The sequence below is a fragment of the Anguilla rostrata genome, chromosome 4 (assembly GCF_018555375.3).
Source record: "Anguilla rostrata isolate EN2019 chromosome 4, ASM1855537v3, whole genome shotgun sequence".
NCBI lineage: Eukaryota > Metazoa > Chordata > Actinopteri > Anguilliformes > Anguillidae > Anguilla > Anguilla rostrata.
Window position 1 is genome coordinate 26343546 of NC_057936.1, and position 27189 is coordinate 26370734.

The 27189-nt window shown below is 38.8% G+C and overlaps 3 protein-coding genes and 1 long non-coding RNA gene across 4 annotated transcripts in view; 2 read left to right on the forward strand and 2 right to left on the reverse strand.

The window, feature by feature from the left end:
- On the reverse strand, positions 1–1953 carry LOC135253048 (uncharacterized). Its single transcript, XR_010329520.1, has 2 exons — positions 1315–1953; positions 1–1149 (listed from the first exon to the last, which is right to left on the reverse strand). It is a non-coding gene; the product is annotated as an uncharacterized LOC135253048 (long non-coding RNA).
- Positions 1954–2248: 295 nt separating this feature from the next.
- On the forward strand, positions 2249–7654 carry si:ch211-140b10.6 (protein POLR1D-like). Its single transcript, XM_064331827.1, has 3 exons — positions 2249–2405; positions 4204–4278; positions 6922–7654. Exons 1-3 carry the CDS (start codon positions 2380–2382, stop codon positions 7244–7246), a joined length of 426 nt encoding a protein of 141 aa, XP_064187897.1. The 5' UTR covers positions 2249–2379; the 3' UTR covers positions 7247–7654.
- Positions 7655–12593: 4939 nt separating this feature from the next.
- pdx1 (pancreatic and duodenal homeobox 1) lies at positions 12594–22326 on the forward strand. The gene is made up of 2 exons (XM_064331829.1): positions 12594–13684; positions 20988–22326. The coding sequence occupies exons 1-2, from the start codon at positions 13306–13308 to the stop codon at positions 21332–21334; spliced, it is 726 nt and encodes a 241-aa protein (XP_064187899.1). The 5' UTR covers positions 12594–13305; the 3' UTR covers positions 21335–22326.
- A 1523-nt stretch (positions 22327–23849) lies between these two features.
- flt3 (fms related receptor tyrosine kinase 3) overlaps positions 23850–27189 on the reverse strand; it is a 40617-nt gene continuing 37277 nt past the window's right edge. The window contains exon 24 of the mRNA XM_064331828.1: positions 23850–26987. Coding sequence (XP_064187898.1) covers positions 26889–26987 — 99 coding nt within the window. The 3' untranslated portion in view covers positions 23850–26888. The remainder of the gene's footprint in view (positions 26988–27189) is intronic.

Genomic DNA, 27189 nt, shown 5'->3' on the forward strand with positions numbered 1-27189 from the left:
AAGTGTATGCTGACATTTATTTTTACATTAAAATCATCATTAAACATATGACTCAAGAAACCAAGTGTTAACTGTGCATTCAACCACTTTGATCAATTAAAGACTGGATAGCTATGAAAATGAACCTACCAGGTTTGAGGATATCTGTCAAAGCATCCCACACTAATGGTGAAATTCATCCTACAGACATTCACATCTCTTCCAAGTTAAAACAGAGACAGGGGCTTGTCCTATTTCTACATTACCAATTGGCCCTATGTTTGCTGTTTCCATCAGGAGAGGCACGGACCTGGTTAATATGTAACCAGCACTGTCAATACGACCATATCGGAGTGCTGGGCTGTCTTATGGGGCCAATCTCTGGGTGTCAAAAGGCTGTGATTAAGGGCTCATACATGACTGGCCCTGGCCTCTCTTCGGCCATCCTGTCACCCTGGGGGTGGGGAAGTTGTAATCTGTAACCCCCTGTGAGGGCATGGCATGGAGGGAGTTTGGTGTAGTTGGTGGTTGTTGTCATAGATTATTTTGGTTATACATTTGCCCATTGTCACACAATTGAATAGGTCATGTGCAACTCGAGCGCTCAGAACAGCATGGATCTTCAGCTTGTGATGTCTCCCAAGCTACGTTAAGCAAATCCATAGCACTGAGGCCTTAATCATGCCCCTGGCACCAAACAGACATCAAGCAGCACATGCTCCATTTACCTGTGATCCCAGCCTGTATTCTGGACTGGACTATCAGTGAGAGTCACAACTGAGAGACAGTAGAGTTGTCCCCATTGCTAAAACAACTGAAATACTATTGTAGCATGTCTGCTTTAGAATGGGAGGTTGGATTTAAATGTTCACACAATACAAAGGTCAGACTGCAGGGATGTCTGCCTTATGAACGCTCACACACACACACACACACACACACACACAATCACTCGGAGCATAACATCACTGCAGAAAGATAAACAAAATGCCACAATACAGGGCACATAGATTCCAAATATCAGAATCATATGAACCTCTGAACTCAGTAGACCACATGCAGTGTCTTCTATAGTCTGAAACTTCACATGTTGGGTGGACGTCCAGATCATGATTGGGTAAACCTGGTCCTGGATCAGCTTGATGGAACTCAGGTCAACTGGATAAAGATCTAGACCAGGGGCATCATTTATAAAATAGTCTTACAATCAAATTGTATCTTAAAACAGTGGCTTACGCAGAAAACCATGACTAAGTAGTTATTTATAAAAACCCACTTTGACGTGGATATGATCGTATGTCTATATAAAGTTCATACTAGATGTAAGTTCAATACCTGTTGGTTATGTGAAGGTACTGCATGTTTGAGGGCTGCACGCAAACCTCCAAAGATCCAAGTCCAAAAACATTTTTATAAATGAGGCCCCTGGACGCAGTATGCTGGTCCAAGACCCCAGGTCTTGCTGAGAGCAGACAATGCCTGGTGTGTTTTTAAAGTACATATTGAATAAAATCCACTTGGGGTCAGTGTTGGGCGTTAGGTTTCCAAGTGCCGATGTCAAAATGAGAGGAGAATAGCGGGTTGCCCAGTTCTAGCTGCTGCCTCTTCCTCCTGCATTAGCATACACCTGTACGCTACAGCAACATTCGGTCAACATCTGGATGGTACAGCACCGCTACCTGCGGTTCCGATAGAGTCAAAATCCAGTTTATGTACGACCTCAAATAATTATTTCAATTCCTTAGTTGGTTTATTTGAAAATCCTGTGTTTATGTTCCCTTTCTACAGCTACATTCTCCCACTTCCCAGGCTATCACATAATATCGGTGCGCACACTGCCTGACTGAAAATCGAACTTCCTAAAGTAGTAATGATGGAGAGGAGAAAAAACACTTCCCGAAGAGCTTTATTATTTAATGATAAACAGCGATATTGTCTCATTTATCTTTGAAATAATTTAGCCAGTGCGTGAGGTGGGTGATAGCCTCGCGAGCCAGTCTCTTTTTTCACTTTCGCTTCGCTTCTGATAGCCTATGGAATCTCTTTCTATACATTGATGAAAATAACTTGGCTGACTGACAGGCTAACTTGATCATAAAATTCAATGAACGACATTAACCAGACCTACCGAATGTCACATAATTATCGTCATCGTACATTTAACGTCTCAAAGCCTATACTTTTTTAATTTAACAATTTAAATCGTCACAAAAAATTTAAAGGAACCTATACGTCTGTTCTAGATTACATTGTTTTATTCGGGTGGGTATTTCTCGTGTAGATTATAAGCAGGCTACGGGAAAGACAGCACCGTGGAAGGGTCCTGACTGGGGTCCTGTGTAATAGAAGCCTTGACGACTGTCAGTCATTCTGTTGTTGTTGGAGGACTACATTAAAATTATGACTGAGGAGCAGGATTTAGAAAGGTCAGTTGTCGTGCGGACGTATCTGAGTATGTATTAATACCCGTAATTACATGTATATGGTCTAATTAGTTGGCTAATGCCTTCCATACATTAGACGACTTCTAGACAATTAAAGTCTGACACACTCTCACATTTAACAACGATTTGTCCTAAATCATGGGTTTTTTTAATCCTAGAGGTGCACTCGCCTTAAATTCCTACATAGACTGGGAATCGTGCAGCTGAAAACATTATAAGATTCCAATATTATTATTTAGGAGATTTTTTATTTTAGCCCTAATCTTCCTGTCCGGACCCGATTAGTTTCACTTGGGGAGGTCAGATACTGTCATTCTTACCGGCTTAATTAACATCTGGAACGTGATTTTTATCGGGCACTCGAATAATAATTCCGGCTGAAAAAAATGGGTTTTTTTTTTTGCGAACACCGAAGTACTCCGTTAATTCTGTCTGATTTAAAATACGTTTTCATTGCACAAAAATGCCAAGTTACTTACACATACAAAGCACTGTCTATAAGTCATTCATTCAGATGTAGGCCTGCCATCAAAAGTATTGATATCAAAATTGTGCCAAGTTACATGCTACAATATTGCCTGTCTTAGCTCAGACAAATTAAACAAGCTGTATTCCAAAGCAATGCTACCCGTTTCCTAAATTCTTTTAAGTAGCTTGGCCCTGTGTGTACAAGCATACAGTGCATGAATGGGGCAAACATATGTGGGGATAGGTTTGTAAGATTATATATTTATTTAATAGGCTGATGTGTAATTTTATATCTGTATGTAAACCCCCCCCCCCCCCCCTCTTCTGTAGTGTGAATGATTGTATGTTTCTTGGTATAAATGTCTGTTTATAGATGTGAATGTAACATGCTGCCGGGGAAATATTGCCATGGGGACAATTAAGCATTCCATGTATGTGTGTATGTATGTACAGTATTATTTAACAATCAGTATTTATTGAAGTTGCAAATATACAAGGACTTGTACATTTTGTAAAATGAACTTTTATTGGAAACAGCACTAAGCATGCGTAACTATGTAGTATTTATGGTTTGGACAGTCTTACCATTATTAGCCAGTTGACTAAAGCATTGCAAGCTTAGTAGTTAGCTAAAGCAAAGCACTGTCAGCTAAGTAGCTGTTTGTGCCTGCATTTTTGTGTGCGAGTGTATGAATATGTGTGTTTAGACATGTATGAATCCGGTAAAAGACTAGGCTGTACTAGGTACTGTACAGTACTAGGGCTAATGGACGTCACTACCCAGAGTGCATTGTGACGGTAATAACAATGGCAAACTACGGGTCGATTTTTATTTTATTTTACTTTAAATAACTAAAACCTTTTATATGGTTTTTATGACATGTTTATATAACTGAAGGCATTTAGACCATTTTAAGGCCTAAGTGTCTTAACAGGCGGGGTTCCCTTTAAATTGAGGAAGTAGAAGACTGAAGGAACACAAGACATGACCACTGGGCTACTGTAGAGAATTGTGTTGCCCAAAGTCAGACTCAGTCCACAGCCCTTCCATCTTCCTGTAGTTCAGAATTGGCAGGACCTGAAGGTGGCTTTTAGACTATATCATCCCAGATGGAGAGGCTCCCTGTCTCAAATGGTTGAATACAGGCAGGTACTGATGTGGGAGAGAGCATTCATCAATACCATAATGGATGGATCTGCCCATGTTCTGCCAATCACCTGACTTATTGTAGACCAGCGCAAAGGTTATGCAGTCTACAATAAAAGGTACTAAGTAGGCTAATTGACTGTTTCCCAACCTCCCCTTCCCCAGGAAAGCAGTGGAGGAGCTGCTCAGGGAAGCTGCCCGAGCCAGGGTACGAGCAGAGACTATGGGTCCTGCTGGATGGTGAGTTTCAGCTCTTTCAATGATATATAACAAACCTGCTACAGGCATGTTGAAACTATTCAGGCAGGATTAAGTTATTTTGATGCAGCTTAAGCTGTTTTTTGTGTATGGCAATACCATGTTCTCTTCCCAATGTTCAAAACACTCCAGTCAGACCTAACATTGGAATCTTTTCCTATTTTGTGTGACATTTCAATATTTCGCAGTACAACTTGAGTTCTATAGATGACATGATGTCATGTGGTGATATTGTCATAACATGAACAATGAAGTTAATAGCAGAGTGTGTCTTCAACTTGCTATAGCACCAACTGTAAGTATCAGATATTAATTTCAGCCCATGACAAGACAGGGTCTTTGCTTTGAATCCCCGCTAATTAACTTTGTGCAATACTCCTACTGAGAAAATTCATGTCAAGAGTACGTACCTGGATTTCTGCTGTGCTAGCAGCCTCAGTAGTCTAGAACAGCGTTTCCCAACCTTTTTCCTTCCGCGGCACACTTTCTAAATTTACAGAATCTCATGGCACATCACTCTCAAAAGCATAAAAAATAAACACCTTGCAGCCCCCCTCCACACACGCACGCACGTAGGCCTAAATGTTCTTTTGGGGTTTCAATTAAACTATATGCATTTTAATGACATTTATTTTGGCTTTTGTGAATGGGATTTGTTCATTTAAGTTTTTTTAAATTCATTTGAACATTAAAGTTTTTTTAAAGGATTTGGAAACACTGGTCTAGAATGTGCCATTGTAACTTTATGGGGAACTTAGTGCATGGCCACTACCTCCAACTTTAGCTAACATTCTCACAAAAGGGGATGGCAAAATTAGTTCTAGGTAATGTAGGAATATAACACACTTGAGCAAATCTGGAAGAAGTCTGACAGGATAGCAAGTAAAAAATCACAAATAGTGATAAAGTAAAATATATTACAAACATCATATATAAATGTATTACAAACCCTCGATTGAATTTCATATCACTGCTGCACTTTTATTAATGGTTTATGTGTTTTAGCCAGGAGTTTTACTTTTAAGACCCTGGCACTCTGTAAAGAGTGTTACACTTTACATCAGTTCCCTGTCTCCCTCTCTCTACTGATAAAATACAACGTCTTCCAAAAGTATGGAATGGAAGAGTGAAATGTGTTATTTTTGCTGTATACTGAAGGCATTTGGATTTGAGATTTGAGACAAAAGTACAGATAATCAGGTTTTATTTCATATTTACATGCATAGATATTTTACCGCAAATCCTGGCTGGGGCCTTTCTGTGTGGAGTTTGCACGTTCTCCCTGTGTCCGTGTGGATTTCCTCCGTGTACTCTGGTTTCCTCCCACAGTCCTTCCAAAGACATGGTTAGGTTAGGTTAGGTTAGGTTCATTGGAGAGTGTAAATCGCCCTTAGGTATGAGTGTGAGTGAATGGTGTATGAGCCCTGCGATGGACTGGCGAACTGTCCAGGGTGTATTCCTGCCTCTCACCCAATGCATGGTGGTAAAGAGTCCAGCACCTTCTTTGACCCTGACCAGGAAGATAATGGATGGCTGGATATGTTTAACCATTTTACAGAAACAGATATTTTTGTGTTGAGTCTCTCCCCATTTTCAGCTGTGCAAAAAGTAAGAACTTAAAAGTAAATAAAAGCAATGTAGTCAAATATTTGGTTAACACAATAACTGCATCAAGTCTACAATCCATTCTAAGGAGTTCTAAAGCTTTAAATAGAGCACCCCCTAAATGGAAGAGGATTGGCCAGATTTGGCTTCTGTGCAAAGCAGTTCCTCTTTGGACGGTACTGAAGTCTCCTTGACAGTTGTCTGTGCAGACCCAGGTGTGGGCACTGCTGTCATTGCGATTTCTAATAGATGGTTTAAGTTGCTTAAGAACTTTCACACAAAACTTTCCTTTTAAAACTAATCTAAAAGGCACCAATAGTACACCCTTAAATTACATAACATTTATTTAGCAGACGCTTTTATCCAAAGTGACGTAAAAAAAGAATACTTTACCGTCACATATCCTTTCACACTTTTAATAATGACCATTTCCATTAAAATTTAATGTAAGTCAAATCAACATATGAATATAAGCAAAAACCACAAACCCAAAATAAACACCTCAAACATGAATGATTAAGAAATGTAAAATTGAATAAAAAATGACCGACACCCCAAAACAGCACCATTGAGGGGTTTGTTAAACCCTTTCCGATTTTAGTTAACCATTGATTGATCTCATCGATCATCCATAAATAAAATCTTGATATAAATCTAATTATATATCTCAGTCTGCCATAGCAGGAGGTCAAGCCCCCAAACAACCCCCCCCCTCCACCCCCCCACCTCCCCCCGACCCAAACTTCTACATACTGTACAAGCTTGCTTATGCTAGCCTGAGAGTTGACTGTCATATGGACTGCGGCCCATGTATCACTATGTTGTGCAGAATTTAACGTGTTCTGTAGGGCAGTGTTGCATGAAGAGTTGTCTGCTTACCTGAGATCTGGACTGGACTGGACTCTGGAAAAATCATAATTGTTGTTTTTTAAAGATTAAACTGCTGGGTCTGTTTCTGACAGTATTTTTCTACCCCTTTCAGTCTTTTTCTCATTCTTGCTCTCTCATATTCTCTCTCAGGGCAAAGTGTCCACTGCACAGCACAAACAAACGCTTCCTGCTTAACACTCTTAGAAAAACCACACTGCGGCAGTGCTCGGTTCGCACTGGATCCAGCCAATCAGAGACCAGGAGACGCAGAGATGGGAGGCAGGCTACTGAACCTAGGTTCAGGAGACCACAGCGGGTGCGACCCAATGACGACACTCCCTCCCAGGCCCCAGCTGAAACTCAGCCCACCAGCAAGAGCCTCTCACCGAAAAACACACATACACAGACGCACCACAATGACAGACACACACAGACCAACCAAAAGGACACACACACACCTACACACACAGATTGACCAACCATAACGACAAAAGCACATGCACTGACAGATCAACCAAAATAACAAACACATACAGACCAGCTAGGGTAACAAATAAACACACACACACAATGCAACAGAGCAAGCCCCCTCCAGCAATAAGTCCCATAAATAACTGCTGTGTCTGACATCTGTGTGTACCTGTGTGTGTATGTAACATGCCTTTGCGTGTGAAAATGTTCATGTACACACATACATATGCATGCATGAGCCTGACATTTGTTAAACAAGCAGAAACATGCTGTAGACATGGGACTACTATGTATCCTGTTCTTGCAATATTGTTTTGAATGGGTAATGCAGAGAGGCCTTGGCTTTGTTTGGTACTAATGACAGCTTTTTAGTCTTGGCACACAATCTTCAATAAAATATGCTTATATTTGTCCTGTGTCGTCATGGATATTGAACATGTAATTGTAATTGAATACATATTTTCATAAATCTTATTAAATTAACCTCACACCTCAAAATCTACCTTGATTTTGACCTTGGTTTGACATTCATCAGGATGATGCATTCTAATCCCCACCTGTCTGAAGAGATGTCATGTTCATGCAACAGTCAGTTTCCAGCACATCACATTCAGCCATAAAACAGCAGTTAAACTGATAGCAAAACAGTTAAAAACCATTCACAACCATTCTCAAATTGTATATTAAAAATACATTTATAAGACTAATATACATATTTTGATACAGAATGCATTTGTATTTATACTGGGTTCAGCTATTGAGTTTTTACTCTACTGCCACTTGCTGGTAAGTTTGTTATAAAAACCAGCTTTGTATCTGGAGCAAGTACAGATCTTGCAGTGATTTTATTACACCCAATAGCTTCATATAATCTGATGCTCCTGGACCTTCAGAGAACTGTGCTGTCTATCCAGAGAACTGTCTGAACCCTTTAAATTTATGAATATTTAGTTCAAAATGCTTGACAGCACAGCTTTCCCTAAATGTCCAATACAAGGAATATATTTTGTGGTACACATGTATTGTGTATTTCCAGTCCCAAAATGTCACACGTTGCCACTCCAAACTAGACCAGTGGTTCCTAAACTCATTCCTGGGGCCCCCCTGTGTATGTATGGTTCTTGTTTTAACCACAATTACAATACAAAAATTTTAACAAGCTTTTAATTGTTCTTAATTAGATGCATTTCATATTTAAAGGGATTATTTACCCTCTTAAGCCATGCATGTCATGATGAATGAAACACCCATGTTCATATTGCGCTTATTGTGCTAGAGTGCTTCCTGCTTTCCTGTTATTGCATATTTGTTACACTTAGTTGAAAGAAAACACAAAACACATTTTAAAATTATTTCATTTATTCAATGAAGTTTATCAAACATCAATATCATCTATGTGAAAAAGTAATTGCCCCCCAATTGCCTCAACCAATGAACCAAATTTAACTGATACTTATATTCAATTGATTGAACACAGCCAGGCTTGATTGCAGCTAGCCATGTTAAATCTGAACCTCACACATATTGAACCTTGCTGTCTGAGTGATGTACTCACCAAACAGTTTCTACAATGCCACACTATGCCATGATCAAAGGATATTGAATGTTGGGCTGAAATTCCCCCACAGCGATGTGAATATCTGACTGACATCAGATACAGGAAGCGTTGATGTTAGTTATTGCTGCTAAAGGTAGTGCAACCAGTCACATTTAAGGGGACAACATGAGTGATATGGATGTTTGATATAAAAAGTGATTCAACCCCTAGAAGGTGAAACCCCTAAACAAAATCTTAGAAAGTGTACTTTCACCTCATGTGAATTGTTCAGCTACAAATCTAAATATGTGGAGTACAGAGCCAAATATTAAATAATAAAAAACATCTTTGTCCCAAACATTATGGAGCTCTCTCTCTCTCTGTCTCTCTCTATATATATGTGTGTATATATATATATATACACACACACACACACACACACATACATACATGTGTGTGTGCATTATTTATTTTTCAGGCTAATGTTAAACTGAGTAAAAGCGTTTATGGCAGTCCAAGTCCTTGTTTGATTGCTTTATTTCTATTCTCTTCCCTTTTTGGCGAGGCAATATGGTATTGACTTTCACTTAAAATCATTACACACATTTCTTCTGTCTAGATATATGCTAAATCGCTTTATCACATTCACGGCTCATAACCACAGCTATACAATTACATCTAGTGCAAACTTGCCTTCAGTTAACAGTTTCCTTTCTCCCCAAAGGTGATCAAATATAAATGCCATTAAGCGGCATTACGCAGACTGATTTGAGCTGAGTGAGTTTACTTGAACATTACAGTGTGAGAAAAGGCCCCAATAACCTGCGATGGAAAGCTACAAGTCGTCTCCAAAGTTATTGGCATGCGTGACAAAGATTAGCAAAACTTGGCTTTACAAACACAAATTTAACATGCTATATTGTATGCTGAAAAACTACATTCTTGGAAAACTATACTATTTTATTCTAATAAAATTGTAGACAAATTATTCTTAATTTCATTTCCCAAAAAGATTGGCGTCAAAATTACTGCCACTCCTGTTTTCAATACTTTTATTCATAAATCCCTTGATTTTAGCTTGTGGACTGTCCTGTTTTTGCAGGAATAAGGTCCTGGGTTTAAATCCCAGCCTGGGCCTAAGTGGTTTTCTGTGTCCTCGTGGGTTTCCTCCAGGTACTCTGGTTTACTCCCACAGTTCAAAGACATGCAGGTAGGCTAACTGGAGACATAGGTATGAGTGTGTGAGTGAATAGATTGTGTGAGTGTGCCCTGCGTTCTTTCCACAAGCTTCTCACAATACTTTGCCGGAATTTTTTCCCATTCCTCCTGATAGAACTGGTGTAACTCAATCAGGTTTGTGGGCCTCCTTGCTCGGACATGCCTTTTCAGTTCAGTCCACAAATTTGCTATGGGAAAATAGGCCCTTCTCCCCCACAATATGGCCCTTTTCCCCCACAACATGCCACCAACCCCATGCTTCACAGCTGGGATGGTGTTCTTCGGATTAAAAGCCTCACCCTTTTTCCTTCCTGACCAGAGAACACTCCTCCAAAAGGCTAGGTCTTCGTCCTGGTGATCACCTGCAAACTTCATTCTGGCCAGTCTTGGAGTAGGGGCTTCTTCATTGCATGACAGCCTTTCAGGCCATGTGATATAGGATTCTTTTAATGGTGGATGTAGATACTTTGGTACCTGATGCCTCCAACTCCTTCACCAGTTCCTTTGTTGTTGTCTTGGGGTTCAGTTGAACCTTTCAGACCAAAGTTCGTTCAGCCCTGGGAGTTAATTTGTGCCTCTTTCCTGAACGATGCAGTGTCTGTGTGTTTATATTTGCATACAATTGTCTGTACAGATGCTTGTGGTACCTTCAGTTGTTTGGAAATTGCTCCTAAGGAGGAACCGGACTTGTGGAACTCTGAGGTCTTGGCTGAGTTGCTTCGATTTTGCCATGGTATCAAGGGCAAAAAGGCAGTGGCTCTAAAGGTAGGCCCTTAAATACAGCCACAGGTGCCAAATAACTCCCAATTAATTCTTAATTAGGACAATTGGCCAATCAGAAGCTTCTAAAAAGTCGCTTGGTAAAATCCTTCTTTCTTACATTACATTTTTATGAAATGTTCTGTTGCCATCCGTTTAAAATTAATACCGCGATAGGGGATGAATAACGTAATTGCGAAAATAACGTTATTTCCTTAGATAAACATTAGATTGTCTGGCCACCCCTCGTGGTCGTTGATTGATAATTTATGCAAGTGATGTGCTGTAATATGTTGCCACAGAATTGCAGCCTTTGAAAATAGAAAGGAGAAAGTTTTAAAGCTCTTTTTTTAAGTGTTTAACATTTCAATAAAAAATATTCTGAAAGATTTTCAAATGTGTTGGTGTATGGTATGTATGGTAGGCTACATTCATATTTCTGCAAAAATAATAATAATAAAAAAAATCGAAAAAGATCCAAACTCAAAAAAACATTAATCACTCCACTGAATACCAATACTGGTAACTTATTTTAGCTGGCAACTGAAGAAAATATAGCTTGAAAACTGTCACATGAGAATCCCCAAACACTGATCTGCAGGGCTCTTCCTACAACTATTTGAGCTACTTTTTCTTAGTCATTGAACATATCCCAAACCCATACTTCAGGCGCTGTCGTGTTGCAGTATACTTTTCTTGATTTTATTGGCATTGGCATTGATTATTTCTAATATTGTTCTGATTTTCCATGTATCCTCCATGACTGGAAAACCGGTCTATTAATTTCCATGTTTTCCGGAAGGCATGTTAACCCCAAGGTAACCACCTGGCTGAATGGATGAGCCACCAGATAGTTAATTTACGATCTAGATAACCAGCAATCAAGCTAACTAGATATTTTGCCAAATGGACTGAACAATGATTGGATGTGGCTTTTTCCATTCTTAATCATTTTGCCACCTTCACAGACAGTGGCTTGTCATCCTTACCACTTCAGCTTAATGACTGACTGAACATCCCGCAATGTGAGCCGCGGGTCTGGTACCAACAAAAATATCTTAATGCTAAGATATCACCACGTCCTCTCATTTCTGACTGGTGCTAATGTTCATTGTGCATCAGTGCACAACCCTGTCCTATGTATGTTATGTCTTCTGAATGATATATTATCTCGCCAAATGACTCGTGAAACTGCCAACATGTGGGGCGGGGAGGGCATCAGGGGTTCCGTGCCGTATTAGAAGAATACTTTTGACTTCTATAGCCTATGTTAATTTTAACATTTGAGGGGACACGTGCCTCTTCCGTTTGTAGCCAATGGAGACGATGCCACTCTCCACGAAGGTCGTTGTTTAATGGAGCAAGGAAGTGTACCTGTTATGAGCCACACAACCACCGCGCGAACCGTCTCTGCGAAAATATCACGTAACAGGCAAATGCCACTTAACTTCACCCGAGGCGAACTAATTCCCTTATCCTGACGGGCAGCGCAAAATGAACCGCACAACCTGTTGACAATTAAGTTATTCCGTTCTATCCATTTTTTCTCCAGTCACTCAGGGTTCAATTGGCTTGTTACTGTATTCGATTTTTTTCTGAAATAGCCCAGTTTTCCCAAGCGCGAAATCTAAGGAGGAAGTGAGAGTAGAAAGGAGTCTGTTTGCGAATGTAATTCTCTGTAACGAAAGCAGATTCGTTAAATGGGGTTAAATGAGCCATTTTAAAGGGCACATCCCCCCCCCCCCCCCCCCCAGAAATAGGGGCTACAATTATACGAAGAGTACTCTGTAAATACGTCAGACCTAGAGAGTGAGAGGGATGTTTCAAGTGTGTGATTAGGTTGAAGCTTGATCTTTGATCCTCTTTGAATACTCCCAACTTCCTGATGGCTAGGTTTCCTCGGCAACCGCCTCCCAATCCAAGATTATACCCGGGGTTCAGTTCTCCTGCAGTCTCTGAATTTACAGGCAATTCAACCAGTATTTGCACTTAATGCCAATGACCTGAAAAGAAATGGCTATTGTCAATGGTTCAAATAAAGTAGAAAGTTTCATTTGCCGCAAATAGTCCTCTTTCCCAGATTTCTCTTGATATGATATCCGGAAAACAGGATTCGGCTTCTGTCTGCATTTGGTCCTCGCTGTTCTGTAGAAACTATCAGAGAGATTGGTGTTTAGTCGTTCAGTGGCATTAGTCAGACCATCCATGGATTCCCGTGCTGGCCTGCCTGTCTTTTCATTGGGGGATCGCAGATATAACCGCATGCAAACACTGGTGTTTGCTGAAGGAATTGATTGGCACATAGTCAATTATTTTCAATTATTGTCGAATCGTGGCGCTGCTGAGGGAGAAACAAGAAACTTACTGTGGTTCTGTAGCAAAATAAAAAAATAAGCCTATGGGCAAATGCAACTGGGGTCACGTGACATCAAAGACACACCTATGGGCCCTTAGCCGCACCAGCCAGAGGTCTCAGCAGGTACAGCAGGAGTTTCTGTCGGCAGCGCAGAGACACATGTGCACCCGCAGAGTTCCAGTCATCGCCAGCCATGAACAGGGAAGAGAATTACTACACTCATGGGACATTTTACCATAGACCCCATGGCGATAATTATAACCACAGCCCGCCACCCTGCCTTTACATGGGCCGACAGCCTCAGTCCGTGTACGCCACGCCAACTCTCGGCGCGCTGGACCACTCGCCCCTTCCTGACATCGTTCCATACGAAATGCCTCTGATTCGGGAAGACCCGGAGGCGCCGCAGACGCACCATTCACAGGCGTCGCAGCCGCCCATCCAGCAGGCCGGTGCATACGGAGACCCGACAAATCTGGCGATGCTCAGCGAAAGGAGCCGGTACCAGCTGCCCTTCCCTTGGATGAAATCAACCAAGTCTCATGCGCACGCCTGGAGAGGACAGTGGGCAGGTAATTTGCGAGACTGGTTCACATACTCTGGTGATGTGTAGGCCAGTGATGGGACATGCTGTGATTTTTTTTTCGAAATCACAAGTTAAGGTCAATGCCGCACGCTATAATGCCAACCGGAAACGGCAACAGAAACAAACACAGCTGTAGCCTACTGCATCTGCTGCATTTTTTTAAATTATTTTTTTTACTACTGCTACCACAATAAATATTTCGCCACGCACGGTCTAGCGCTGCTCTACAAATTCAAATGCTACTAAAGTGATCATTGATCACTGCTATTTTAAATATTTCGGTGCAATATAAAACTAATTTCGACCAACCTCAGTTTAGAACTGCGGAGCAAGGCAATGCGAATAACAGATTTTAATAATCATTTCATCCATGCTTTTAGTGCGTTTTAGGCTAAAATGTCAGCACAGGCAAATTTACATAGCCGGAAACCTTTATCAGGAGCAAAAACTTTAAGTGAAACATGATTTTTTTGGTAATTAGAATACAGCCTATGTTTGGACGGCATGCAAAACCTCCTTTATTTCAAGTGGGATCTTTGTTAAACACGTTAACGTGCAAAATAATCCATATTATCCTACTTGTAGGTAGCCTATACACAGTAAAATGTCCAGTCTTAGAGAAAATTCAACTCTTAACAGTTCAGTAGGGACCATATGTAGCTAGTAGGGTAGAGTCGCTATAAAGGTAAATGATAAATATAACACGGTCAATAACTTTTTTGTACACTGCTGCTACAGTAGCCATTTCCGGGTTGTACACGTGCAATTCAGCCCTCTGCCGCGTGCCGAAAGAACGGAGCAATTCGACAACCTTCATAGGAAAATACTTCTGAAAAACTTTTTTGACCAAGGTAAGTAGGCCTAAAAAATCCGTTCCGAAAGTAATTTTCGGATATAAGGCATTATTTTTATTTACAGTAAATCCATTCACACATCATTTTATGCAGTTCTCTGTCCCTGAAAAGTATGCTTTTCTCAGTGAATTTTATCAACAAATATTTGCTAGGAGACCAAAAAATAACTTGATGTTCCCGTCTGTAGAAATGTAACAGATAATTACAATTATGCCGCCTCTGAGTTCTATAATGAACAACGTGCTTTTTTGCTTGTTATATGTTTACAGAATGCCATCTAAAGAGAGAACGAGAGGGTTGGGATGTCATGGAGAGGGCTTCAGATTTGGAGATTAAGATCACTAGATGGTGTTGAAAACGGTGAAACCGTAAAATCACACTCTTTTTGGGGGACTTTAGGCGTTTTAAATGGTTTAATATTTATTAAATAAATAATTTTTTCTCATCAACGTGTTTGACGTTTTAAGTTAGTTCACTGTTCAATGTTCACTTTGTTCAACTAATTTGCTTGCTGCGTTGACATAGCCTCAGTTTCTGATGAGTGATTAATGGAAAAGAAACAGCCACCTGGTCATAGGCATGTTTAACACGCGCACACCATATTGGTCTGTATGGTAGGCTGTTTGCTTTGTAAAAGCTTACTTGGGTGTTAAGAAACAAACAAAAGCAGCTTTCCTAATCGATTTCGACGTTACCCTACCACAACTCACTTTACGGTAAGTTACGAAATTGCTTGCGCCTCGATTATTAGGCACTGTTTTTTCATGAATAACGCCCCATGCTGCATAATCTGAGGATGTGGCTGGTCACTTAACCACTGGAAATGTGTTTCATTGATTAACATTATCGATAGTATGTACAAAAAAGCCTCCATACGCACATTTCTGGGCGTTTTCATTTACTGTCACAGTTATTCCGCCCCTCTGATATAATTATACCGACGAGGTCCTATGAATGTAACATTGGACATCACGTAGCCTACTTTGGTTTAAATTGTATCCGAATCGATTAATTTATGAACGTAATTGAAACGTTATTGAATGCTGACTACTGACACAAAGCTGTTTAAAGTAACATTCCGTAGTGTTCGGCTAAATATTGTCCAAATTGAGCAAAATCCAAAAACTGTTGTAGCGACTTTCACCTACTCTGTAAGAGTTAATTTAACGCTGGATATTTATTTTGATCCTGGAAATATTTCACGAAGTGGAGTTCAGGAGTTAGGCGGCGAAATAATCTGGAACAACCCATATTTTCCTTAAATCTCCTTTCTGCACTGTAAAATCAAATGGCTTGAGGCAACATTTGTTTTATGCTAAATGTTTTACTACGATTCATGCCAAATATAAACAGCGTAATTCACTTTTAAATTAGATTAACGTTTCACAGTGTGTCTTACTCCTTTATTCATGTTCGTAAAATATCCACAAAGTTTTAATATATGTCAACTCTTTGTCAAGCTTTATTTGCTTTCTTGAAATTAATTTTGAAATTATGGGTAAACCAACTCCATATTTGGAGATCGGCGTATTACATTTGAAAGATCATTTTCTATTTATTTATTATTATTTTTAGGCCTACACAGCACTATTAGAAACAAGTGCCAGACCTTCGATAATTTTCACTAATATAGTTTTGTCATTTTGCCGTCTTAGTCAGCAAGAAACCTATCCAACTTTTCGACGTGTCGGCACAGTAAAATATCCAGTGTTCAACTCTTACAGAGTGAATAAGGCCGCTATTGGACTCCAATCTACTCTGTTAGAGTTGAATTAGCACTTTACTGCGTGGTAAGGAGGGAAACAAATCATTTTTATATTTTTATTATAAAAAGTGGGCTTGGTAATAGGGCTTGCTATAGGACGGGAGTTATTGTGATACTATTGTGAGTTTGTCAATAAAATAAAACAGAAATAACAAACCGATATAATGTTTGTAATTAACTTTCTTAACATCCCCAAGAAAAGATTAATAGGCTAGGCTATATGTATAGCGTTCAACAAGCCTATAAAAACAACAGTGAAACAAAAAACACAATAACGACAACAACGATGTATTATATATAATTATTATTATTACTGCTACTGCATTATACATTATAATTGGCTGTTAACCACGTTTTTGAACGGGGTAGGCCTAATACATCCCAGGGTTCATCAAAATTTTTTGTTAAATACTTTGCATAGCCTATCATGAACTAAACAAAAATTCCGAGGGGACCAGTATGAAGTTGGATCAACAATAAGCTCATTCATTATCATATCGACTTTTCTTACTAACTCGTATCTTTGGTGCCTGCTTGCCATTCATGATTCAAAGGTAGGCTACGGGTTCATTTTAGCTACATACAATTTGCACATTAATTTACACTGTTTATTTCATGTATTTTTTCAATAGCCTATATTTCAACAAAATGATCCAAAATAGGCAAAACATTTTGCGATTTTATATTATGCCAGATGATCAGAAACATAAAAAGATTTCAGCGACCTCAATGACTAATAATAATAATAATAATAATAATAAAGCCTGGATGACAAACCATTCTAAAACATGCAGGATTGTTAAACTGGGCGACGTAGTAGTATTTTAACTGCACTTTTATGAGAGTGCTGAACTAATAGTCCTCATCAAAAAGAAAATCTCAGTTTGATGAGGACTATTAGCCTTATTTTATGGAAGTAGCCTACTGTCTCTACTTTCGATCGCCACCTTGCCATGTTATAGCCTATTTTACATAGGCTATTTCAGGGCTTAGCCTATTTTTTACATTGTATTTTTAAAAATGCAGTTCGTTTGTTTTTGAAAACCTAATATCGTCAATACTGCATTTTATATAGCCTATAAACACATACAAAAAAAAAAAAAAAAGCTGTCCGTCGATAGTGGAACCCCGTTTTCAGTAGAACCCCGTTTAAAACTCCATTAGTAATTTGTGGGAAAATGTGTCTGTTGTTTTGCTGAAATATATAATATATAATATTATATATTACCTTGATTCCGTGAAAACGTGTTCCATAGCCTATTTCACTGCTGGATTACATTGTACTTAAAATCGATATGCAACCTAGTTGTATTTGTACAGCTATGCTACTGCTACTACCACTACCACTGGTAGTACCAGGTTATATGGTACTGCTAGGCTAGGCTTATCAGCCTATTAACATTAAAACTTAAGCTGCATAAATGCTTACGATGACAACGACATCGTTGCAGTTGCACTAAATAGATTTAGTATAAGAAAGTTAAAGTTTTTACCTATTGTTTTGGCAGGTATAGACATGTAATTCCAGCTGTTTGTAGCCTACCGTTACATTGTTTTTAATATTTCATAATATTTCCTACCTGAGAAACATTTCAACGTATTCGGACGATTAGCCTATAGTAGGCTACCTATTATAACCGCACCGATAATTGCATAAATATGTGAATAATACCCTAACAGAATACACTAAACTCTAGTTGAATTAGCTATGTTTAGCTGAAAGTTACACATTAAAAGCTGGACGTATAGTCTACCACGTCTCTGAATGAGAATAGTTACCAACGTAGGCAATTGTCAAGCGTAAATTGTATTAGGCTATGTTGGTTTTGTTACAGCCTACATCCGTACAGTCCTTGTTTACAATACAAATCTATAGGTATGTTTGCTTTTGGATTGAAAACGTCAGACCTTGTGGACTACCGTCTTTATAATGATAATTAAATTATGGTATTATTGAGTGAAGTAAAAATGTTTCCCAGTAGGAAAGGCAGCTTCGGTATTCGGTAGCTAGGCTGCACAAGTCCCTCCGACAGATGAGCAGACGATTTCATGAACGTTTCGTCATTAAAATACGTTTTATAGTAGTGAAAACATTTTAACTGAACACTTAAACTTAATTCAAAGCAACAAATACACACGCATAAATTCGCACATACGCATAGCGACTACGGTCGTACACACGCACGCACGCAAGCTCGCACGCACACACACATACGCATCAGATGTCCTACTTTAATACAGCCTAGCCACATCTTAATTGCGACATTCAATCAAATAATTGTCAAATTAACATTTAATCCTGTGGGACACTGTTAGCGTGACCTTGAGCACAGCAACATATCTAAATGCCTGACTAAATCAGTAGGCTAGTAGGCCTGGGTGGTTACATATCGGAGGAGGTAGCCATTAAGTTAGCCAGCCGCTGGATGCAGATGGGGAAGAGAGCAGTGCTAACGAGGCAGTTATGGCGGGAGTGAGGTGGTCACAGAGAGGCAAGGACGCAGAGAGTGGGATGGGGAAGATAATTTGATGATTTGTCACAACCAGTCCATAGTTTGGATTACGCAGGAAAAGTGAGGATCATGACATCTGAACTCCACAGGTAGGCCTAAATTAACCATGATGAAAATGCGAATAATATCACCAGAAAGATTCGAAGCTGAATAAAGTCTGGGTCCTGTTTCACGTAAGTGGCTTACTGAGTTAATGCAGTTATTGGTAATTATTTACCTCCAGCAATTAATAGAAGTGCACATTGACATTAACACTGTATTGGGCTCCGCTTCCTCGCACCGGCACATTTTTGTATGCTGTTGTCGATGCTATAAATATAATAATAGGCTACACTTTATTTGCACAACACCTTTCACATTGAATGTAACGTCAAGTGCTTCACATTTGGGAAGAATAAGAACAAACGAAAGCAAACAAACAGGATACAAGTTTATACAATGACTACTGTAGTAAAAGTAAGGATATTAAAACATAGATAAAGAAATAACATGAGAAACACCATTAAAGGTAGTCTACAGAAAGTAAAAAAGATCAATCATAGTAGGGTAGATCGGGATGGGTTGTTCTTCGCTGTTTTCAACCAAAAAAAAAAAAAAACCAACCTGGAGTGCTGTAATCATATTTTGGAGGGTGATTTCTTTTTATGTTATCGCTATTTTTCAAGTACCATTTTGTGTTTAAATGTGAATTAATTGTAATGGATCTTATTTTAAACTGTAATCTGCGGACTATCGGTAGAGTATGAGCGTGACTGTTAGAGTTTAAAGTAGGCTACAAACTAAAATAAGTATAAAAAGATTAGCTGGGAAGATAAGGTCAGTTGTGCTGAGGGCAATAACTTACCCCGCCTCTATTAAAAGCAATGCCACTTCTCACATAACGTATATATATAAACTAGAATACAATAATGAACAGTAGCAGTTAAGAAATTTAAATTACGATTGAGAAACATTAAGAAATTTTAATTAAAGAGGTATATATATGTGTGTATTTATATCCATTGCTCAAGTATCCTTGTTTTTGTTTATGTAACACAAGTTGCAGCCTGCTAATAAAAAAATATATATAATTAAAAAATTAAAAATATAATAGCTGTTGTTGTTGTTTTTCTTTTTCTTCTTACTATTTTGGCTATTATTAACATTGAACAATGGATACAGTTACAACCTTGTCACAGACCCAACAACATGCACACTACCAGTACCAAAGGTAGCCTATATGACGCAAAAAGATGTGAATGTTCTGACCATGTGAAACCAAAAATGGGAAGGCAGCTTCTTGATTTCAATTTGCACAGAGCAAGACTCACCCCAACCTCACAAAAAGTGTATATATAGGCCTACATGCATTGGAACCACTCTAACATGTCATGGATGTTTTTGAATAATTCAATAAATTATGTATTTTTCCAGTGAGAGCTGTTACTTGGACAGTAAGTATGTAGTCTGCCTGGTTAGGGGTTGGTGGAGTATACCCCATATAAAAACAGCACTAAGTGCAACTTTTCTTGGTTTCCTGTAGAAATAATGACAATGATCACAGACTCTCTCTTCTTAAAAACATGTACCCTCTGACCACGTGAACACACACAGAATTTGGATACAACTTCACAAAGCCCCACAATAAAGCCCCAACGTAGAGTTATGTTTTGTTTATTCTTGACCTCCTTCTTAAATCACATGGAAAGCATACTGAATTGAAGTCAAGCAATTCTGGAACAGATATGTTCTGAAACCATTTATTTTGAGACACAAACTTTCATCAAATTGAAAAACAAAATTAAAGCTTTACAAAATTTTTTGGAGTTATTCTTTGAATTTTATTTTGAAAACATACCATTTTCTTAAGGAATAATTTGACCAAATAAAAGAAAGACACCTTTATTAATGTTATAGTACAACTCCCACAATGGCGCAATATATTTCATAGTGACTGTTGGGGCATATAGTGTTAGCTGTATTTTGCTTTCTATGTTGACCGCCTATTTCCTGTTGAGCCACTGCTAATTGTAATTGAAATGTTCATTAAGCCAAAAGATAAATATGTATACTTTCCCCCAAAATATATAAGCAATAATAAAATCTCCTTTTTAAAATGTAATTTTTAAACATGTTGCTGGAGGTCTGGCACATTGTGTCTGTTCTGTTCTCCGTCAGGCTCCTACTTGGTAGAGGCAGAGGAGAATAAGCGCACACGGACAGCCTACACACGTGCTCAACTGTTGGAGCTGGAGAAGGAGTTCTTGTTCAGTAAGTACATCTCTCGGCCACGGCGTGTGGAGCTGGCCGTCATGCTCAACCTCACCGAACGCCACATCAAGATCTGGTTCCAGAACCGTCGAATGAAGTGGAAGAAAGAGGAGGACAAGAAGAGGGCTAGAGGGGGAGACCCTGAGCAGGACTCCTCCATTAGCTCTGGAGAACCCACTGCCCCCTCCTCCCCCCAGAGCACCCCACATCCAGCACAGCAGCCCAACAGTGGCACGCAGGCACTCTGCATATAGCTGGCTGGACCAGCACTGTGCAGCTTAGTGTTTTTCTGTAGACAATTTATGGATTATGATTAGTGCTTGTGTATTTCTATAGCAGATCGCTGGTTTGGTGTAGTATCGGCAACATATTAATCTCTGACATCATCTTCCTGCTGCCAGACCACATACTGCTTCCATGATAGACAGCAGTTCAAGGACAGATGCAAAGCTCCACGCCCAGCTGATGTCAGCCAGGGAACTCCTTAAACTGTTTCTTTAAGTACACACACACAAACACACATGCACACAGGCACATATTCATGTAAATGTACATACATACACACACGCACGCACGCATGCAAGCATTTTGTCACCAGAATTTCTCCAAGTATACTTTCAAAAGAAAAAAGCATTTACTTCACTCAATTAGCTAACCAAAATTAATTCCAGGTATTTTTGTATTTGTGACTTGGCATATACCTGTAAACGTGGATTTGGTCCTATGCATTTTTATGTTTTTCTACACCTGTGACAGTTAGAAACTGGAAAGCTTGCACAGGACTGAGAAAATGGCATAGCTGCCTGTGTAGGGTGTAGGGCTGGTGGGACACCATTGCTGGTGGGCAATCTCAGATCTGCAGCTGAGATCAGACAGGCAAAGCACTTTCACAATGATCAAGGCAAGCCGTCTTACTTCTGGGCATAATCTGACACAGGCATCTCCTGGATCCATTTCTCACTGTACTACACATAGCTATGAAGATAAGACAATGATGTTTTCTGACCCCATACTGAAGAACAACAGGCATCACAGCATTACATAACATTACATTAAATTGTTCAGATATGCAGCTTGCCAAGTTTCACTTTGCCAGGGCATACCATAGATTAATTGTACAGAGTTTGGTGCCTTTCAGGGTTTCCCACAGAAAAAATTGCTATGGCTGCTCACTGTTTACAAACATTGATTTCTGTACTTCTCTGATATTATGTAAGCACCACTTTAAAGCCCATTTTATATTTTATGTTTCTTTTTTTTCTTCTTTGTGTTCTTCATGTTTCGGATTGATTTTCTTGTCAATTACATAATTAGAAGGCTCTGGCCATTCTACATCAGCCATTACTGATGCCTGGAATGTAATCAGCAGAGTGATGTGTAATGGCATGAATAGCCTACCTCGCAATGAGCTTGTTGGCTAACAACATAGCTAACAAGCTAGTTAATTACACACAGGCTAAATGTAAGAATAAAATCACCCTCTAACTTAAAACGTTTTTGCTAGTACACCTGGAGAAATACAATTACAATTGCTAGATTTACTTGCAAAATATAGCGATAGTTAGCCAAATTTAGTTAAGTCATTTTATTTTGGTTACATTAGCAATAAAATAATATCTAGGCTTTGGCTATTATGAACTAGTTAGCTAGATAACACTAGCTCTCATACAGTATTTAAATGCTATCATTAATTATGCTTTTAGTAATTAGCAATATTGTAAAAAATTGACAGGTTGATTTTTTTATATAACGAATGACATTGCACACATTGCAGTAGGAGTTACTTTCGTAATGAACATTGGAGATGTTAAATGTTAAATTACCTACCTTTACAGTAACCCCACAATGAAAATACGTTTCCTCTATTGAATCTGCAATGTTCTTGAGAAGTCAACCTGTCTTGAGCTGTGAGTAGCCTACCTGATAGACTGATTAGACTTGCGACATTCTTTATGATACCTTCTCAACATCATCTTCCCACTTTGATAAAAAATTTGAAGCAGGATTATGAAGGCTACTATTGATAGCCATTTGTCCTCAAGTAAAGAATTAAACATAGTCTAGGCAATTACTTGGCCTAACTATACCCAGATGAGAAAAAAGATTTAATATAATTTCATATAATTTAAAATGAATTCATTTTTGGGATGAGGAAAAGACTGAAAATGTTAAACATTAGTGTTTCACCATAATTTTATGAAAATGTAAAATGGCAGTATAAACCCATTTAGGTTTTAAACATGTCAAACTTAGGTTTTACAGTACATGTTAATGATAGACGTATTCAATATTTACAATTCATTGGTAATGAACTTACTTTTTTTCTTAAACATGAATGCCATTTTAACTTTTATTTGCCATTTTATTAATTTGAACACAAAACTCTAAATTGTCATAAAATGAAATTGGTTGACTCAATTTCATCAACAATGCATCAAAACCATTGTCACCACTTGGACACAAATGACCGAGTTGCAAATTCATAGGCTGAGTCATATGTTCGCCCTATTTATTCTACCTTTTGGCTCAATCAAAAGCTGCATAGCTGAAACTAGACAAAAAGTATGCAAGTTTCAAGTCAAGATTCATGTAACTTGGACTTGAATTGGTGAACATTTTTCTGGCAAGAAAATTTTGGCAACCCTTGTTGTGTAATCACTAATCTAAAATGCTGCAAACCCAGCATGACAGTTGCCACTGAAGATTACTTGCTTAAAAAGCAACCAGTTCTGTTATTTGTTATTTTGTAAAAAATGATGAGAGAATGAATATTGTAAACACATTTTATTACTTCTTCAGACAGAGTGCATTGCAGGAAAAGTTAAACAGTTCTTTGAAATATAATCAAACTATATGCATTGTACAGTATGCATATCTTGTATCATATAGGGTGCGTGTCCACTTTGTCCACAAAAACAGCACATCTTACAACAAACTATCCCTCTCTTTGGACTGCTGAATTCCACCTTCCCTGTGCTTGTGAGGAACTTATCCGCGGCCACTGTTCCTGACCATCTCAGCAGAATCACTCTAATTGCCATACAGTAACTGTCACCAAGAACACTGTCCTTCTGAAGTGGAAAACAAGGAAAAAACAAAGCAACATGCAGTGGACTGACCTCCTCACCGAGGATATATCTATGGAAAAAATAAATGCTTCTACCAATAACCAAATGCAACATTTCGAGTAAACACGGCACCTGGTCTTCAGTTAAACTTCTCAAACAGGAAAATAAATACACCCTGATGCTCTCTTTCACCCCCTCCCCCCCTCTCTCTCCTTCATGTGTGCACACACATACACATGTCTACACTAACATACACTCACAGCCCATTAATACTGGTCATGATTTTCTCTATTTACTTACTTTTGGGACCAGCAATAAAGCATCTAAAAACCAAACATTACAGTCAAAATTATTTTTGATTGCAGAATGAACTGAATGAAAGTGTAAAAAAAGTTGTACTGGGTCCAGCCACTAGAGGGACTCGAGATCCAAAAACATCCAATAGTACTTCAGCACACCTGGTCAATGTTAGAAATATTACATGTGGCCAGACACATTTGAAATACTTCCAGGTCCAGAGTCACTTGTATATGGAATAATGGCAAGCATGGACTCTAGTTAGTACAGAACTGAGTGATCCTTACAAATCAAACTCAGGACACTTGCACGATGCCCTCATGTCATGATAGAGGATCTCAGCCACAGGATATTATTATTTCAGTGGCAAACATGTTTTCTGTCAACATACATATACAGCACTGAGAGTTTGACACTTTTTAGGGCTACCCAGTGAGGTAACTGCTATGACTACAAACTCTCACTTCTAAACATTAATTTCTATTCTTTGGCCTCATGTAAACACACAACATACTTTATGCAGCGACATAATGAAGGCTCAGATGTTGTTTATTTTATTATTTCTTCTGTTTTTTTTTTTAGGTCTGTGGCTGTTTTTTATGATTTGGGCTTGGTCCCTTAGTTCCAGCAAAGGCAAATCTTAATGCTCCAGCATTCAATCACATTATAGATGATTTTGTGCTTCCTCAACAGTTTGGGGTATAGATAATGTTCTTAAGGGCTGAGGGTCTGTGGTCAATGTGGTTATTTCTGTAGGAAACCATGAAAAGTGGCAAAGTCTCTGTGCTGTATAGGTATGGGGCGTGACACCCCGCCAAGGCTTAACTTGGCAGGATGGCATACCTGCATTCCCAATTTATGGCAACTACCTATTGACACCTGTGTATTTCAGATATACTGTAACAACTCATGAATATGTATGTGTCAGATATACTAAAACTACACATTAACACGTGTATCTCAGATATGCTATGACTACATATTCACACCAGCCCTTTCCCTGATTCCATCGGGAGAGGAATTCAGCACACATTGCATTCAAATACTGAATTTTCCAAAAAAAGAACATATTTATAATACATAGAAACAATTAATTCCATAGATATTACTTAATGCTTAAGCATACTGTGAACTGACATATTAATGTTAGAGCCCGACCGATATATCGGTTTGGCAGCTATATTGGCCATTATTTGACTTTTTTGACGACATCGGGATTGGCAGTTATGCAGCCGATGTGTCCTGATTTTTAAATAAGTATAATAAACAAAATTGATTATTTTGATTATGTATCTGTACTTGTCTGTTCGAACGTTGTAATTGCTATTTACTAGAATTATCCAGTAGAGGGAGTTCTAATACAAGTGTGAACTGCAGAAGCTGACGCGCTACTTCTGTAATAAGACGTTTGTCACTCGAGCCTCATCCAGTATTCTCCACTGCAAGACTTGTCTGCACAGATTCGATTGGCGCAATAAAGGTATGTATATTAAGTGAAAGTTTTTAATTAAATGCGTTTATCAATCCTCATTATCAAGCGAGCGAGCTAGCTAACATATTTGGTTCACTTTAGCAAGCTAGCTGGCTAGCAAGCCTTCATGAAGTGGCAGTGAGCACATAAGCAGCGTAGGATCTACATTTCCAGAGGACATCGCTGTATTCTCAAATAAATAACCAGCCAAAATAAAATGGTGATTGAATGCATCACGCATTTGTTTTTTTATCTGAGATAATATTAGCTACCATATGATGCTGTGTCAATAGCCAAAGCGTTCTTGCAAGCGAGTGTGTCATCTAGTCACGCGTCATCGTAGCAAGCTAACCAGACGGTAAAAACGCCGATAAAACACTTATAACGTGGATCATTTTAAGCCATGTTAAAAGAAAGGAGTAAAAGCAAGGTGTGGAGTTATTTTGATTTCACACTCTTAAAGATGTGTTAATATATATATTTAATTTAATATCATCTTTTACATTTTTTTTATCTAAAAAGTTATTTGTGTTTATTTTAGTTTGCTTAAGTTAAATGTTCTTAAATATAGAAACTTTAATAAAATATAAGTTTTTCAAATTGATTTGAAAATGTTGCACTTTTTGACAAAATATCGGTCAAAACATCGGTAATCGGTGGGCTAGGAATCTCCAAAATTGGGATCGGCATCGGACCCAAAAATCTGGCTTCGGTCGGGCTCTAATTATTGTTATATCATATGGACATAACAAAATCAATTAATATCTGAAGGTATACATCGTAAATACTTACTACTGTTAAATGGATTTGTTAACATGAGCCTGACAGGTTTATCTGAGTCTTTGGCCACCCTTGAATGATTTCCCTCCAGTTAAAGGGTTAATATGCATGCGGTGTTTGTTTGCATATGAGGGGAAAGAAAGTTTACTCTGAGGCTATAGCACTGGTATTGCCATGGAGGTGGAATTGAGTCTAATGATGTTCTAGTCTCACGTTCTCTGACATGCTGCTTGTGGTCTGAAGGATGTTCTTGTAAGTTCTGGATTTGCTTCCTGTCATGTTGGAGTACAGCTGAGGAAGAAGAGTCACTGTCAGAGGAATGAATAGAAAGACTACGGTTCTGCATTGACCACTGCTTCATATTGTGACCCTAACTACTGGTCCACACTGCTCCACATTGATCACTACAGATTAACCAATGGTCTACACTGCTACTCCATACAGACTATTGCTCAATACTAATGACTGTTCTGCTCAGCTGGTCTGTACTACT

Bases quoted from the DNA above. Each gene is read 5' to 3' on its own strand.
- si:ch211-140b10.6 (XM_064331827.1), top strand. From the start codon at position 2,380: ATGACTGAGGAGCAGGATTTAGAAAG. The intron at 2,406-4,203 runs GTCAGTTGTCGT...CCCCTTCCCCAG, and splicing joins GAGGAGCAGGATTTAGAAAG to GAAAGCAGTGGAGGAGCTGC. The intron at 4,279-6,921 runs GTGAGTTTCAGC...ATTCTCTCTCAG, and splicing joins ACTATGGGTCCTGCTGGATG to GGCAAAGTGTCCACTGCACA.
- pdx1 (XM_064331829.1), top strand. From the start codon at position 13,306: ATGAACAGGGAAGAGAATTACTACACTCATGGGACATTTTACCATAGA. The intron at 13,685-20,987 runs GTAATTTGCGAG...GTTCTCCGTCAG, and splicing joins CTGGAGAGGACAGTGGGCAG to GCTCCTACTTGGTAGAGGCA.